This window comes from Trichechus manatus, unplaced genomic scaffold (genome assembly GCF_000243295.1).
Source record: "Trichechus manatus latirostris isolate Lorelei unplaced genomic scaffold, TriManLat1.0 scaffold00081, whole genome shotgun sequence".
Classification (NCBI taxonomy): domain Eukaryota; kingdom Metazoa; phylum Chordata; class Mammalia; order Sirenia; family Trichechidae; genus Trichechus; species Trichechus manatus.
Window position 1 is genome coordinate 4734824 of NW_004444017.1, and position 17061 is coordinate 4751884.

The window sequence follows — 17061 nt, forward strand, 5'->3', positions numbered from 1 at the left end:
TTTGCTTTCGTTTCTTTTTTCTGGTTTCTCATCTCATTGTTTCCCTTGGGACTGGCTCCTGAGAAGGGTGCCCACAGCTTTGGGTAAGAGGCATAAAAAGTCTATGGTGAGAAGATAAGCACTAGGAGATTGGAAGGAGGCTGGATTCCATTGCAGGTACCAGAACTTGACTTCAGATCCACCCCAGAGCTCATTCTTTTTACTTCCCCCTACCCCACCCCTCTTTCCTAGTCTTCTCTTATCTGTTGTATTTCCACACTGATTCTCCCTTCATTTCTGCTTTCTCCAGGGAGCCCCGTCTTGGAAGCTGTCGGTCCTCGGGGACTTCCCAGGGCACTGGAGAGGGGTGAGGCCGACCATGCCTGCCCTGCGGCTGCTCTTCACGGCTGCTCTGCTCTCCAGCTGGGCGCAGCTTCTCGCAGAAGCCAACTCCTGGTGGTGAGTGAGAGGCAGCTCAAGTCCTATGTCTCCAACCTAAGGCCTCCCTGTTTTGATAATTGAGATCTGGAAAAAGGTCACCATCTGTTGTGATCATTCCTTTATTTCTAGGAATACTAAGGGCCCTTTTTTATCCCAGGAAAGGAGAGAGCTCTTTTTCTCTCTCAAGCTCCCAGGAGTAAGGGATACCACCAAACATAAAGGACTAGGAGTTCATTTGACTTTTTTTCTGATTCTATTCTCAGTTCCCCTTTCCTGGACTTTCCCCCATCCCCGTGGATTTTTAGAAATAGCTCTCCTGTTGCTATTGGATCGATAAGAATATTGATACCTTTTTTTTTTTTGAGGCGGGGGGAAGGGAGTGGGGCAGGGAGAGTAGAATGCCTGTTTTAAAAGTCTGAAGACCAGATGAGAGATTTGCAGATCATGTGTGGCTTTCTTTCATGTTTTTAAAACTTTTGTCATTGTCAAGTCAACATGGAAGTGGCAGGCGATCACCATCTATTTTGCATAGTCTGTGCCCCGCTCACATTTTTAGTCAGATGGCAGATCTATAGCCATCTTGTCTACCTTAAGACTTTATTACATCTGGTAGATGAGGAGCAAATGGGAGATACCCTGAGCAGACAGAGTGGGTGTGGAGATGTGTGGAGTGAGATATGGAAGTGAAAACATTTAGAATATATTGTGATATATGTAAATTGGACTCTATTTTAAAGGCATAGGGGGATTTCTGTTTAAAGGAATTTATTGCTTTCTATCACATATCCTGCACTTGGGCTAAACAGAATTCCTCCTGCTCCTTGAATAAGTCGTGTGCCTCCTGTTGAGGCTTGGCGCTTTTTGCCCTCTGCCTCAAATCAATAGCCTGCTCTCCCTGTCTGCTTCTCCACTTGCCCCCTCCATCCTTCAAGACCCAGTTCAAACTCTGGCCATCTCCTCATAAAAGCTTTCCTTTTCTCCCCAGCTGTAAGATCTTTCCCTGTCTGATCACTATGGATCCAGAAGCTCAAGTCCGCCTTAAGCTCTTGGCATCTCACACGTCATATGTGTTCATGCCTCGATGTCCCTACGGTGCCCTTTGAAGGCAGGCACTCTGTCTTACTAATTTTCCTTCCCAAGCCTTGGACACAGAAAGCACTTGATAAATGTGTGGCATGAATGACTTCCTGCTGCTCACTCCTTGGCCTTTTTCTCCCTCTCTGGATCACTGTGGTAGGTCACTAGCTATGAACCCGGTGCAGAGACCCGAGATGTTCATCATTGGTGCCCAGCCTGTGTGTAGTCAGCTTCCTGGACTTTCCCCTGGCCAGAGAAAGCTGTGCCAATTGTACCAGGAGCACATGGCCTACATAGGGGAGGGAGCCAAGACGGGTATCAAGGAGTGCCAGTACCAATTTCGGCAGAGGCGGTGGAACTGCAGCACCGTGGACAACACGTCTGTCTTTGGAAGAGTCATGCAAATAGGTAAGGCTACCAGAACATGGCTTGGCAGAAGGAACTGTGCTGGTCTTGCCTGGGGGTAATTAAGCTCTGTCAGGATTGGCACAGTGTCAACTAAAAGTGCATAAAAGAGCATGCATTCCTCTGACAGGCTTGGAAGCAGTGGGCAAGACGAGAGAGAGGGACACACAAAAAAAGAGGTGTCTCCGGTAATGTATTAACCACACATCTTGGTGTTCCTCCAGCCCTCTGTCTTCCAGCTTCGCCCTGGGTCAGGCTGTCTGTGACTCACTCTGGGAAGAGGTCAGAACATCTGAGTTGAGTTAGTGGATTAGGAAACCCGCCCACCACCACTGCCCTTTGTCTCTTAGTACAACAAGGGCCTTCTTTTAGAGCCTTGGCTGGAGAACCGAAAATCACAACCCTGAATGTCTGTAAGGTTTTTTGCCTCTTTCACTTGGACCCTTGAGAGAGAGCAAAACTTTAGGCCAAATTGATGATAGCTGTCATTAACCCGACCCAGATCCAGTCCTGGCTTTTTCATTTGAAAGGGGTTGTGTGCGAAAGTGGGGGAAGGGGGCAGACTAAAGAAGAAAGATGAGAGGGCCCTCCCTTCCTGGATTCCTGTCCTTCCCTCTCCCACTGCTGGTCTAGGATTCTTTGGCTACCCTATTGCTTAGATGGAAGTGTGATCTGGGGTCTAATTGTTTTAGGTCCTTTTGAAATGCAGTCCTCCCCTCCCTGGCAAGAAATTGAGAAATCCGGCCCTATTCTACTGGGGCTTATCCGCAGGGCCATAAAAGGAAGGTGTTAGAGCACTGTGTTCGTCCTGTCTCACATTCTTCCAGATCAGCTTCCCCTGAAAAGGCAACATTCAGGAGTTACCTGAGGCTGGGGCTTCCCCAAAGAGTGATTTTAGCATGAAAGGGAGTTAGAGGTTCTGTGCTCCTCATTATGAAGAATACTTAAAAGTCCCTTCCCCCTCCCACCCTACTCTTTGCCATTATTCTAGACGTCTTTCCCCTACCTCCCCCACCCCATATTGAGAAATAAGGACAGGGAGGAAAGTACACTTTGAACCTTGTTGCTCTCTTGCTTCCTTCAGTATCAACTCAAAGTGCATAAAAGAGCATGAGTTCCTATGACAGCCTTATTGGGCCACTTTCCCAAAAGAATGAACATGGGGCTTAAGTGGGATTGTTCATAATTTATCTAAAGTCTTCTTAAATCCACTTGGTATTTGTTCCTTCTTCTGTATGAAAGTCCTAATCGTATTCCCCTGCCCTGTTTTGGGTAAGAAAGCGAGGATGACCCAGGTGTAGAGAGAGGGCGGTCTCTGATGGATTCAGGAGGGACTGATCTTTATTCTGAACCTAATATCTGCCTGAGAGTCCCTGGGTGGTGCAAATCGTTAACACACTTGGCTACTAACCAAAAGGTTGGAGGTTGAGTCCACCCAGAGGCACCTCAGAAGAAAGGTCTGGCAATCTACTTCTGAAAAAAATCAGCCACTGAAAACCCTATGGAGCACAGTTCTACTCTGACACACATGGAGTAACCATGAGTTGGAGTCTACTGGATGACAACTGGTTTTTAATGTATGCCTGACATTGGCTGGAACCTTTTCATGTGTTATCTTGTTTGAGAAAAGGCCAAAAAGCAAGGTTTTTCCTTAGGAAAGAACAAGGTTGGCAAGAATAGATACTTCTCCGCTGGGTTCAGATTTGTATGTGGAGTGACTTGTGAAAGCAGACCATGTCAGTCTCTCTGTATCCTATTCTGTTACAAAATGGAAACCATATATTTGCCTTATTTTTACCACTCCTTTTTTATTAACTTCCCTGCAGGCTTATGCTACCTGGGAAGCTGCTCTCCAACCCTCCCCCTGGGCCCAGAGTAGCTCCTGGTGAGTCTTCTCACTGCTGTCTTGTATATGACTCCCAAAAGACTCCTTTTCTCCTTGAAGAGGCTGCAAAAGTCAGCCACCAGGGGGCAGCAGAGCAGTTTGGAGGAAGCCATTGGCACTACAGGGAGCTTCTGCCCAGGGGAGCATGGAGGCACCTTCCTGGTAGTTGTAGTGCCAGGAATGGAGAGGGCATGATATTGTTGTACTGTCTCCTCGTACTCCTTGTGGAGGGAGACGCAGGGCCTCTCTAGGGCTCCATAGCTGCTCATTTATTAGCTTTTATCCTTGAGATGGTTTCAGTTTCAACTCTGAATTGTTTCACATAAAGATAAGCTCCCCACGTTGTTTATCCGTTCTGAAGGCCCTGGTTATCTCTTGCTTGCTAAAGGTAGCACAAGTACCTTTACTAGTACCAATGAATTTAAAAAAAAAATTTACTAGTACCCTGGGCTTACCAGAGGACCCAAATGCTATATCCAGGCAGAGCTACGCACGCTCAGGGCATAGTGATTCCCCCGACCCAAAGAGGCAGAGCAAGTGACTATGTGAGACAGTTAATACACCGGAGGACAGATCAGGATCCCAGGCCATCACGATGGGCTGGAACTGTCAGAGCACATCATGTCTGGTGTATTACGTTCAGCTGCAGGCACATTATTTTACAAGGCATGTTGAGAACCTGGGGCCAGTTCAGAGAGGGGTGATTCAGCTCTGAAAAGCGTGTTTGCTAAAGAATGGTAGATGCGATCAGACATATGCAGCTCAGAAAAGTGGAAACATAGAAGGCGTATTAGTTGTTGTCAAACACTGAAGGACTGTCAAATGGAGAAGGGAGTCGACAGTGTAGCTCCAGCAGGCAGAAGTTACAGGGAGGCATGTTTCAGCTTAATATGAGAAAGAGCATTCTGGTGATTAGAGTCCAAAAATATAAAAAAAGATGGAACGAGTTGCCTTGAAAACCTAGCCAGCTTCTCTGAAGAATGTTGTAAAAAGAATGCTTACAGTGGATGGAATGTAAATCTGGGCTGTAGCTTCAAATGCTGTTCTTGCTCCAGGATGCCATGTCAGGGGGTTGAGGCTGCATTTTAGGAAGACTTCTCAGGGATGACTCCCTTAAAGTGGGGCCCAGACCCTCTTCCCTCAGAGCCTCTTTGGCCATCTTACCATCCGGGGTGCTCATTCTCATAGTCTGGTTCCCCCGACCACTCCCTGGTCTCTGGGTGTAGTTGGGTACTGACTCAAATGTCAATCCTGATGGCAGAATCATGAATGTAACTTCCTGCCATCATCTGAGTTTTTCTTGGGCTGCTCCTATTCCACAACTGACCAGAAGCTGACTCCTGGTTAATTGAGAAAAACTGACTCACCCAGTGTCGTCTGGTTGCAAACTTTACTGTGTCCTGCCTAGATAATCAAGAAATAGGCCAAGGCAGAAGGTCACTCTAGACCTATTAGTTGATTGCAGACTGCTTCCCTCTCCACCTGCCAAGACAGGACTATGGGATGCCAACTCCGACCATGGAGACTCAGGAGAGGAGGAAACGGAAAGCTAATGATTCTATCTGGCTTAATCTCTAAGATCAGGACTGAATTGTAGTATTCTGCTAAGAACCACTCCCTTTCCTCATATCTGAGTCCATACGAGTATTATTTTTTATAACAGCTTTATTGAGATGTAACTCACGTACCATACAATGCACCTTTTTAAAGTGTACAGCTAAGTGGTTTTCCGTATATTCACGAAGTTGTGCAACTATCACCACCATCTAATTCTAGAACATTTTCATTACCCCAGAAGGAAACCTCATACCCGTTAGCAGTCACTCCCCGTTCCTCCCTTGCCCTAGTCCCTGGCAACCACTATGTCTACTTTCTGTCTCTATGAATTTGCCTATTCTGAACATTTCATATCACAGAATCATACAATATGAGGCCTTTTGTGTCTGGCTTCTTGCTCTTAGCAAAATATTTTCAAGGTTCATCCATGTTGTAATATTTATCAGTGCTTCATTTCCTTTTTATGGCCAAGTAATATCCCATTGTATGACATACCATGTTTTGTTTAACCCATTCGTAAGTTGTTGGACATTTGGGTTATTTCCACTTCTTGGCTATTATGAATAATGCTGTTATGAGCATTGTGTCCAAGTTGTTGTGTGGATGTATATTTTCATTTATCTTGGGTGTATGCCTAGGAATAGAATTGCTGGGTCATATGGCAACTTTGTGTGTAACCTTTTGAGGAACTGCCAGACTGTTGTCTAAAGCAGCTGGATCATTTTACATTCCCAACAGCAGTCTGTGAGGGTTCCAGTTTCTCCACATTCTCACCAACTTGTTGGTATCTGTCTTTGGATTACAGACATCCTAGTGGGTGTGAAGTGGTATCTCATTGTGGTTTTGATTTGCATTCATCGGATGACTAATGAATATTATTTTAAAAAAAACAACACATTTTTACTAAAGTAGACTATATATCCTATGAGTTTTAAGTGATTCACTGCAGCAATGAAAAGGAACATAGTTCAGATTTTCTACCGGAAAAATATCTGGATATTTACAGGGACCAAGCTGAGTATCTGAAATTATAGGTACCATTGATGTGATCCCCCAGTGCTCTCAAGTTAGGGGACAGTGTGGACCCTATGGAAGAGAGATGACGACAGCTTCGGTTACTTTGGACATTGTACTTCTAGTTTACTTTCTACTCCTGATCTCTGCTTCTGTCTAGCTAGATAATGGTAGCAAAAAAAGAGAGATGTGTGGCTCATAGAATGGCGAAAAATTGCATCTGGGAGGAAGAAATTTTTGCTTAGGATAGAGTCCTACTATTGTTCCCGTTATTTCTTGACTCAATCTCATTCTTTTGGTCCCATATGTTCCATAAATTCTTTAATGCCCACTCTCCCCTCCATTTAGGTCTACCTCCTAGGGATCACTGGTCACGGAAACTTCTCTGGAATGGATCTTAGTGTGGGCCAGGACTGGGGGGACTTATTCTATTCTGGTGGTCTCAAAGGGCAGAGCTAGAGCCAACAGGCAGAAGTAACTAGCAGGCAAATTCCAGCTCATTATAAAGAGAAGTGTCTAAACATTAGAGCCATGGAAAATGGAAGGCGCTTCCTCCTGACATTGTTTCCCATCACTGGCAGCCGATGGCAGAGGCTGTGGTGTAAAGGTTGGGAGGAGGCAGAGAGAAGGAAGGGCCTGGCCAGAAGCAGAGAGTTGACCTGCTTCACCACCTCTCTTGTTTCTCCTGCAGGTAGCCGAGAGACCGCCTTCACCTATGCAGTGAGTGCCGCGGGGGTGGTCAATGCCATCAGTCGGGCTTGCCGCGAGGGGGAGCTATCTACATGCGGCTGCAGCCGGACAGCGCGGCCCAAGGATCTGCCCCGGGACTGGCTGTGGGGTGGCTGTGGGGACAATGTGGAGTACGGCTACCGCTTTGCTAAGGAGTTTGTGGATGCCCGGGAGCGGGAGAAGAACTTTGCCAAGGGATCAGAGGAGCAAGGACGAGTGCTTATGAACCTGCAGAACAACGAGGCAGGCCGGAGGGTAAGATGGACCTCACCCCTCACCTCCACACACGCTGTGGGACAATTAGGCTGCTCCTGCGCTGAGCTGTGTGCTTGTGGCCTGGCCACCAAGGAAGGGGGTTAATCTGACCATGGAGCTTCTTACGTACAATTAGTGACCTAGATGCCCACGTACTGAGCTAATCCATCTCCAAATGCCTCATTTCTCAGTGGACGCAGGTGATTGTTATTTTTTAAACCTGATTTATTACTCGGAGTCTACACAGGACATCTATCCCTGTAGAATTTGGATGGAATGTTTGGATTGGAATTCCAGACATGTGGAGTAGAGGTCTTGTCTTGACATTCCCCGCTTTGTAATTTGAACAAATAAGACGATTGGAAATTTAGGCTGTTAAACTTCGTCTAGGGTTTATGATTTGTTAAAGAAAGGCTCAGGTAAAAACCAGAGCTGACTTTTAAGAGCTGCTATCACACATATCCAGAAACCCAGTCAAAAAGCCCATTCAAGTACTAATGATAAACACACTTCTAGGCTAGGAGTTTTTCACATCAGTGGGAATCTGAGACACTTTATTTTTTTTTGTGCTTTAGGTGGAAGTTTACAGCTCAAGTTAATTTCTCATACAAAAATTTATACACATGCTGTTATGTGACAGTAGTTGCAATCCCTATAATGTGACAGCACACTCCCCTTTTCCACCCCAGCTTTCCCATGTCCATCCAACCAGCTCCTGTCCATTTCTGCCTTCTCATCCTGCCTTCGGACAGGAGCTTCCCATTTAGTCTCGTGTATCTGCTTGAACTAAGAAGCACACTCTTCACGAGTATTATTTTATGTTTTATAGTCCAGTCTAATCTTTGTCTGAAGAGTTGGCTTCGGGAATGATTTTAGTTCTGGGTTAACAGAGCGTCCAGGGTCCATGTCTTCGAGGGTTCCTCCAGTCTCAGTCAGACCATTAAGTGTGGTCTTTTTACTAGAATTTGAGTTCTGCACCCTACTTTTCTCCTGCTCCGTCAGGGACTCTCTGTTGTGTTCCCTGTCAGGGCAGTCATTGGTGGTAGCTGGGCACCATCTAGTTCTTCTGGTCTCAGACTGATGGAGTCTCTGGTTTATGTGGCCCTTTTGTCTCTTGGGCTAATATTTTCCTTGTGTCTTTGGTATTCTTCATTTTCCTTTGCTCTGGGTGGGTTGGGACCAATTGATGCATTTTAGATGGCTGCTCGCAAGCTTTTAAGACTCCAGATGCCACTCAACAAAGTGGGATGTAGGACATTTTCTTAATAAACTTTGTTATGCCAATTGACCTAGATATCCCCCGAAAACCATGGTCCCCAGACCCCAGTCCCTGCTACTTTGTCCCTCAAAGTGTTTGGTTGTGTTCAGGAAACTTCTTAGCTTTTGGTGTAGTCCAGTTGTGCTGACTTCCCCTATATTGGAGACATCCATCTTTTTAAGCTCAAGCAAACATCTTACCAGTCCCGTGTAAGATGTGACACTGCCTTCTGAGCCTCAATTTCAGTAGAAACTAAAATATAGGTTTTGAGGTAAGTTTGGTTTATTGTATATGCAGAACACAGGAGTATAAAAGATTAACATGCTCAGATGCTAACCGAAAGGTTGGAGGTTGGAGTCTACCCGCAGGCACCTCAGAAGAAAGGCCTGGTGATCTGCTTCCAAAAAATCAGCCATTGAAAACCTTATGGAGTCATCATGAGTCAGAATCGACTTGACAGCAACTATGTTTTATTTTGTTTTTTCATTTTATGCAGAACGTAAGGCATCAGCTTTAGGTTTCCCTTTATGGTATGCTGGAGAGTGTATTTCTTCTCTGCCTGCACCTTGTTCATGAGGGCCTCACCTGAACACATGCTCTGGCCTCTTCTTTGCTGCCCCCACCATAGTCAGAGTCTGCCACAGGATACTTGCGGGCCTGCTGCAGGAAGCCCTGCCTTTTACTGGTTCAGTGTATCCAGTGATGAGAGGGACTGGAGAGGAGGGTGGGTGTGCATCCAGGTTTCCCCTTAGAAAGTTCTGAGGTCTGAGTGCTAGTTGGTGGGACTTTCCTTCTCCTGGCAAAGGGCCAGCAGACCACAGACTTCTCAGGAAACAAAACAGACTTCTTTCTTGGAGTATTGTCCACACGCAGGACTGTGTTAAGCCAGCTGGCTCTGTAGCCCAGGCTAGGTGTTATAGCAAGACCAAAGAATTAATTAAAAAATGAGAACTAATGGGTTTTTTAAATAATTATGGTGAATATGTATGTATATAACAAAACATTTGCCATGTCAACATTTTTTATATGTACAATTCAGTGATATTAATTACATTCATCATGTTGTAAAACCATCACTGCTGTTTCCACCACCTTTAACAGAGAGTGGCAGTTTCATGAGAAGAAATAGGTTCAGAAGTTTAATGTAGGTCATTGGTGATTCAGTAACAGGGTATAGATATATTTCTAAAAATTGTTTATATATAAATTAAAAAAAAATTAACTCATGTTTTATAAGGGCACGTATCAAATAAATGCAATTGGGAATGTCCTGTGTATGAATCAGGATCTTGCAATATTGGCTTGGGAGCACACGGTTCGGGAGCCCTGGTGGTGCAGTGGTTAAGTGCTTGGCTGCTAACCGAAAGGTTGTGGTTCAAACCCACCAGCCACTCCACAGGAGGAAGATGTAGCAGTCTGCTTCCATAAAGATTATAGCCTTGGAAACCCCATGGGGCAGTTCTACTCCGTCTGATAGGGTTGCTGTGAGTTGGAATCCACTCAACGGCAACGGGTTTTTGGTTTTGGTTAGCACAAGGTACACCTGTGTAAACTTGGCATCATCAACAGTACAACATCAAGTAAAATATAGAATTGATCATTTGTCCAGTGTCTTCCTTACATACCCCATATCCAGAGGCTACTTTTGTTTAGCCAGATATGGGGTCAGAGGCATTAATCTATGGTGATGTTAGGAGTTCTGGTGTTTGCTCTGATCTGTGGTTGTTATGGTATAAGCCGGGGCAGAGAGCAGAGGGATTGCAGCCATCTCAGATGACCTTCAACTCTGAGGGGACCTCTGGGACTCCTGGCTCCCAGGGCTTCATCTCCATCTGGAAGTCCGTTAGCCCCGAGTCTTTGGTATTGAGTCTTCGGGCATCTAACCCTGAGGAGTAGAAAGAGATTAGTGAAAGGGGTTAAGAGCTTCACTTTATTCTCTGAATGCCCAAATTCTATCCACTTTTCAAGATCCCAGTTGAAATACCACCTACTCCTTAAAAGCCCTGTAGTAAGTAGTCCCTCTAGCATCTGAACTCCAGGAGAGGTTATGCTTTTCTCCAGATACCTCTTATTCTACGTTTTCCTTTTAGCTTTAGGATACCGAGGGCAGACATTGAAATATAGACTTCTTTGCAGCCCTCACTATGCTTTACATGGGTGGCTTCCTGTGAATATGCAGAGAAAAGTTCCCATATTGCCTCCTAGTAAGAGGTCAAATTCACAAGAGGCTGTTTGTTTCCTGTCTCTGCTCTGAGCTATCCTTGTGGAATTGTGGCAGATGTCTAGGTGACTGGGCATCCATTCATCCTAATCTGGGGCTCTTTGGAGAAGAGGAGACAATAGTTCTTCCCCATTTCAGTCACAGTCTTGACCCCACTTCTGCTGGCTCCTCATTTTATTGCCCTTAATTGTTTGTTTGTTTGTGCTGGGCCCTTATCTCGCAGCGCCTTCCCTTCCATCTGCCTTGTTTCTTGCTTACACACCTTCCCTGTTTTCCTCTGTCTGTCTCCATCAGCTCTCCCTTCCTGCAGTCTCCACACCTCTTCCATAGCCCTTTATCTCTCCCTTTGCCCCTGTCTGCTCCAGGTTGGGAATTCTTGTCTCTTCATTTTTTTATCTTCTCTCCAAGGAACAGGCCTTGGCCATCAGTCACCATCTGAGGCCAAAGGTATTCACCTCCCACCTCCTCACACCTACACAGAAGGTTCTCCAGGAAAGACTAAAGGGGGTAGAGATTGAACATTACCTGGAAGAGTGCTTTACATCTGCTTTTTTTTTTAAATGCAGAATATCTAGGATCTGACGTCTTGATCATAGAGTAAATCACGCTTTGCAAGAAACTTCTCTTGGCCTTTAAGAGTCTGTAGTAACTCCATTTTACATACCGATAGCAAGACCAGTGGGTTGGTATTGTTTAGTCACTCAAGGTTTTCTAAGCATTTTCCAGATAAAAGCTCCCTAATCCTTGTGACATTCCTGTCAGTTGCCAAGCTCAGTTGCACCATTAGAAAGAAGTGGAAGAAGAACTTAGAGCTTTGCCAGGGGGCAAGATGTAGAGCTAAAAGATTTTTAGAAAGCATTTTATGGCTTCATCAAGTTAGCAGGAAGGGCCTAAAATTGGGATTCTCTCCCTGTCTGCAAGAGGAGCGGATATATATTATCAATAATAAAATAGCCAAAAAAAAAAAAAAAAAATACAAATAATATCTCTACAATGTCTTTATATTAGAGGAATGATGGAATGAATGTCTCACTAGTGAGGGTCTGTGGAACTCTTCCTCTTGGATTTGTTTGGCTAAAATTCTTGTCCTTATTCCATGGATTCTTGCTTTGACTCTCCTTCCCCAAATCTCCCTAAGTGTTTACTCCCACTGGAGATGCTTATCCTGTCCCCTTAGTCACTTAGCGGCAGGGTACACAATTTTAGACTGTTAATGCTTCCTCCTTTCAGCAGCACCAGATGCCTGCCATCCCTCTCTAAACCAAGGACCATTTCCAGCGGAATGTCAGGCCTCAGCACAGACCCAGGGGATTTGTGCCAGAAGGATAATTACAGACTCCGGCTTTGAAGTGCCTGTTAGAATGGGGTGTCAGTTCCTTTATGCCTTGTACCTGGAGCTTCCAGTCTAAGTGCTGGTGCCTTTAACCTTGGGGAGGAGCCTTCCTTCCTTCTCTACCTAAGCCTTTTTAAAGCTTCAAGATTGGAGTGCAGAAGCAGATAGTCAGTCTGACTCCCTTCTGGGTGGCCCTAAACATGTTATTTAGCTTCTCTCAGTCTTTAATTTCTCCACCATAATACAGCAAGAATAATTTCATACCAGAAAAAAAAATCAGGAAGAGTTTTGTCAATAGTAATATGAGCTGATGATGGGTAAGCTATTTCTTGCACCTGCAGTGGTCTCTGCATAGAGCTGAATAAAGACGCGATCGGGGGGCTCTTGAAAAGAAAACTAAGAGAAACCCATGAAAAGAGAGTCCTGACTCAGTTGGTGACAATAGCTGTGGCATAAGGAAGTGTTCTGCAGCCGGCTTGCATTTTTATCCTGCCATCTGCACTTCTGGGCCTGCTGCCAGGGTTATTTCACACAATGCATCAGTATGCTTTCATTGAAAAGCACTTTTGTAAGCTGCTTTCTGGTCTACACCTGCTTTTTAAATTCTGATTTGGGATAACCCAAGTTCAGGTCCACTCCATGTTGTTGTGGGTGGATTTCTTTTCAAATGAATTGCCCCTGGAGGCAAGCCCACCATCTTGCTCTTCTTCCATTGCCCATGGTCTCACCTTTCTTCCTCTGCCCTCACGGCCTCACACAGGGGAGGTCTGGGGGTGCTGGGGGTGGAGGAAAGTGGTCTTATTTACAAATATGATGTGGTTTATGGATGGCTCCTGATAACTTATGGAGTTAGTGACCAAATGGCAACACAGAAAAAGGGACCATTTAATTCTTAGGCGATTTGGCAGGATTAGGGGAGAGCTTTTGGCTAACTAGGGCCATGCCATCAGCTTCTGTTACAGGCTTGCAAACCGACTGTTTTTTTTTCTGACTGGTGCCCCATATTATGTGAAAGCTGGGCACATTTTGCTGGTTTTCATTTGTTTGAGAATTTGATCAGGATGGAAATGTCTTTTTTCTTCCCCCAGATGGTAAAAATGACAGATATTTATCGTAATAAATTTCAAGAAGCATAGAAGGTGAAAGTACCCCACCTGCTACCCTTGTAGCTGATAAGACAATGTTCCATTGTCTCCCCAACGTCTTTCTATGTGGTGCTTCTTTTGTCTGCTTTTAATCTAAGTAACAGAGGATTCTGGGAAAGTCTTTGTATACTTTAAAAAACTATCTCCTCCACCTCCCCATATTAGCCCCTCTTCTGTCCTTGGCCTATGGCTACCCTGGCCACTCTCTTCACATCATCCATCAGGGATTCTCCTTCTTATCCCCTTCTCTTTCCTCCCATCTCTCCCTCAGGCTGTGTATAAGATGGCAGACGTAGCCTGCAAATGCCATGGCGTTTCAGGGTCCTGCAGCCTCAAGACCTGCTGGCTCCAGCTGGCCGAGTTCCGCAAGGTGGGGGACCAGCTGAAGGAGAAATACGACAGCGCTGCCGCCATGCGCATCACCCGCAAAGGCAAGCTGGAGCTGGTCAACAGCCGTTTCAACCAGCCCACGCCGGAGGACCTGGTCTACGTGGATCCCAGCCCTGACTACTGCCTGCGCAACGAGACCACAGGCTCCCTAGGCACCCAGGGTCGCCTCTGCAACAAGACCTCGGAGGGCATGGATGGCTGTGAGCTCATGTGCTGCGGCCGGGGCTATGACCAGTTCAAGAGTGTCCAGGTGGAGCGCTGCCACTGCAAGTTCCACTGGTGCTGTTTCGTCAAGTGCAAAAAGTGCACCGAGATCGTCGACCAGTATGTCTGTAAATAGCCGGAGAGGGCCCCTCTCTTCTGGCCCTCTCCTCTCCTCTGCCTCACAAAAGTCTATATTATATAAATCTATATAAATATATTTTATATTTGTATAAATAAATAGATGGATGATAAATAATTAAAAGAAGAAAACAGAAAGGAAAAGTTTATTTAAGAGACGCTGGAGATCTTTGAGGACTGGACTTTGCTGGTTCTCGACTCCCAGTGGGTGGGAAGGGCTTCTTTCTCTCCCTCTGGTGGAGACGCTCAGGTTGTAAGGACTTGGAAATATTTACTGTCTACCCATCATTGCCTTGAGGAGAGAGGTGGTGGTTAGACGGAGAAGATGATTTTGTCTGGAAGTCTGGAGTCTTTGGTGGGTATGTGACTGCTGCATGACCCCAGGCATTAGGTCAAGAAACCCCATGGAAGGTGGCAGAAACTCAGTTTGGACCTTGATGTCTTCAGGGTCTTGCGCCAGAATACCAACTGGTTCAGTAAGAGGCCCAGTGCTTTCTTACCCTTTCACCCGTGTATATATTTGCATAATCCACTGTGACAGCAATGGCTCCTTTCCCAAAATGAGGAGCAGTCCGGTGTCATCTCTGACCAGGTGGCCACACCTGAGGATCCACACCTCCCTGGACTCCCAGGCTTGTCTTTCCAGCAAGAAGTCTTCTTCTTCCACACTTCACTAGCTCCTGCCACAAGTTCCCTGCACCAAGGGGCAAGGGGGTCATTTGACCTGATGTTTTAGGAAGGACATGGACTGAATATTTGTGCCTGGGCTGCAGAAATCCAGGTACATAACTGAACTGAGTGAACATTGCACTGTCCTCCCACACAGGGAGAGGAAACTTGTGATGCTGCTGCTGTCACTTCCTCCTTCAAGGGAGGCCTCACAAACCAACAGGATGTGTTGCTAGGTCAGATGCAGCTGGCCTGGCTCGGTCTCTTTATCTCTGCCCCAGATGTACAGTTTCTCTATGTCATTAAATACCCTTCACTGAGGCTTCTCTCCTTGTCCTTATTTGGAACATGATTATCTTTCATGAGTCTCCTTTTACTTTTTATCTGCCCCTTAGAGCCCTGCTACATGGTACATGTATGAAAGAGAAGAAGGAAATTGAGACGTTTTAGAGTTCTAGTCTGGTGATTAGGGAGAGGGACAGGAGAATATGATGAAAATTAAGTAAGATAATACATTGAAGCCCTCTCCCCAAGGCCTGGCACAAAGTTAAATAATAAGTGGGTGGTGCAAATGGTTAAGCACTCGACTACTAGCCAAAAGGTTGGCAGTTCGAACCCATCCAGAGGCGCTTCAGAAGACAGGCCTGGTGATCTGTTTCTGAAACGGCACAGCCTTGAAAAACCCATGGAACAGTTCTACTTGACACACATGGGGTCGCCAAGAATCGGAATCGACTCAACATTACTGTTATGAACGACAACAACAAAAAAATCAGAGATTAAGTTTAAACCCCAATTTACCTCCTTTTCTTCCCCTCTTCCTTCATTTTACAGCTACCAAGTTAATGGTGGTGTGCTTCCTGGGTCCTTGGTAAAGCACAGGCAATGGAATGCCCTCTGCAAGCTCCTCCACTTCTGGACCCCAGTATCTGGGGCTGGCAGAGAGAGGAGGCAAAGCTCAGGGAGGGAGGAGAGATGTTACTATCCTAGAAGGGGAGGAAAAGGATTGGGAGACGGAGGCATTGAGCCAGGCTGCACTGGGTGACAGGCCCGCAGGTGAGCCAGGAACCACGTAAAGATACCAGTTCTATTCTGGAAAAGTTTATTTCTGGGGAAATAATGGAATTACAGAATTAATTTGGGTTATAAGAAGCAAATGGTACTGCAAAACAATCTAAAAGAGATCCTGCCTGAGGATGTCTGCAGTCGTACATACTACTGGTATCTCAGTACCTAAAGAGGAACCTTCTGATTCGACATCAAAGAACGTCAGACCTCGGGTGATTTTACTAGTAACCGTTATTCACATTGTTATCCAGATTCCTTTGGTCAACATTTTTAAGATGGCTGGTCCAGGTTGTAGCCATGAAAGAAAATGATTAAAGCCAGTTGACCCGCAAAAGATCAAAAACACGTCCTTGGCTTCATTGGTTGGCATTTAACCAAATAAGCTACAAAGGCATATGGAGGGAGAGCTAGAGGGAGCATTTGCCCCAGGTGCAAGTCCAAAGGGGTGCCAGATGATGCCAGCCAGCCAGTGAATAACCACCCCCCCGACCCAACCCCCACCCCGATGGTGAGGCTGGCGGGGGATTGGGGGAGGTGAGGGATGGGGTGAGGGGTGCAAGCTTAGAGATTGCCTCTGGGCGCTAGTTACCCTCGCTAAGCCTCTGATAAGCTAACCAGTCACACAGATCAACCACGATAGTAAGGGTTTTGAAACACTACCTTACGTCATTGCTCTTTCCTGCATCACTGTTCTAGAACCCAGAGAGTTACCTTCTATCAGGTGCTCAAAGTATTTGAGAGCTAAAATCCAATTCATCCTTAGAGACCTTGGGAAATTAATTGGGAGTGACTTGTCCACAATCCCAGAAAGTCACTTCCATGTTCATGAAGGGAGATGGATAATCCCTACTATGTCAAGATATTCCTTCAGAGTTATGGCAAGGAGGGGAGTAAATACTTTTTTTTTTTTCTGGCCTGGGGAATAAGTCATTTGTTCAAATACCAACGTGATTTTTCCATCCACTGACAAAGCAGGCTTAGGAAATATTTCATTTCCTTAGTTTAGTTCATTTGCATCATTTTAAAAATAGATTGGGATGGAGTTAAGTTATTGCCACATGCTTGTTGAGTCCTGGGAGTTGCCTGTGAAGTGACAAGTAACGCTGTAAGAATGTGGCTGCAGATTATGGAAACCAATCGAAAAGAAACGAGCTGCTGCTGAGAATCATAGAAAATTAGAGCAGGAAGGGAACGTGGCAGTCAGATCTCCAACTCCTGGCTTTCGAGAGGAGGACTTCCAAATCTTGAGAAGGTTCTAAACCTCGTAAAAATGCAGAGTCCTAGGCCTCTGAC

At 45.6% G+C, this 17061-nt stretch overlaps 1 protein-coding gene across 1 annotated transcript; it reads left to right on the forward strand.

The window, feature by feature from the left end:
* Nucleotides 1-331: 331 nt before the first annotated feature.
* On the forward strand, nt 332-15256 carry WNT5B (Wnt family member 5B). The gene is made up of 4 exons (XM_004381209.2): nt 332-438; nt 1658-1905; nt 7050-7342; nt 13571-15256. Exons 1-4 carry the CDS (start codon nt 359-361, stop codon nt 14027-14029), a joined length of 1080 nt encoding a protein of 359 aa, XP_004381266.1. The 5' UTR covers nt 332-358; the 3' UTR covers nt 14030-15256.
* Nucleotides 15257-17061: the final 1805 nt, after the last annotated feature.

Bases quoted from the DNA above. Each gene is read 5' to 3' on its own strand.
- WNT5B (XM_004381209.2), top strand. From the start codon at position 359: ATGCCTGCCCTGCGGCTGCTCTTCACGGCTGCTCTGCTCTCCAGCTGG. The intron at 1,906-7,049 runs GTAAGGCTACCA...TTTCTCCTGCAG, and splicing joins TGGAAGAGTCATGCAAATAG to GTAGCCGAGAGACCGCCTTC. The intron at 7,343-13,570 runs GTAAGATGGACC...TCTCTCCCTCAG, and splicing joins ACAACGAGGCAGGCCGGAGG to GCTGTGTATAAGATGGCAGA.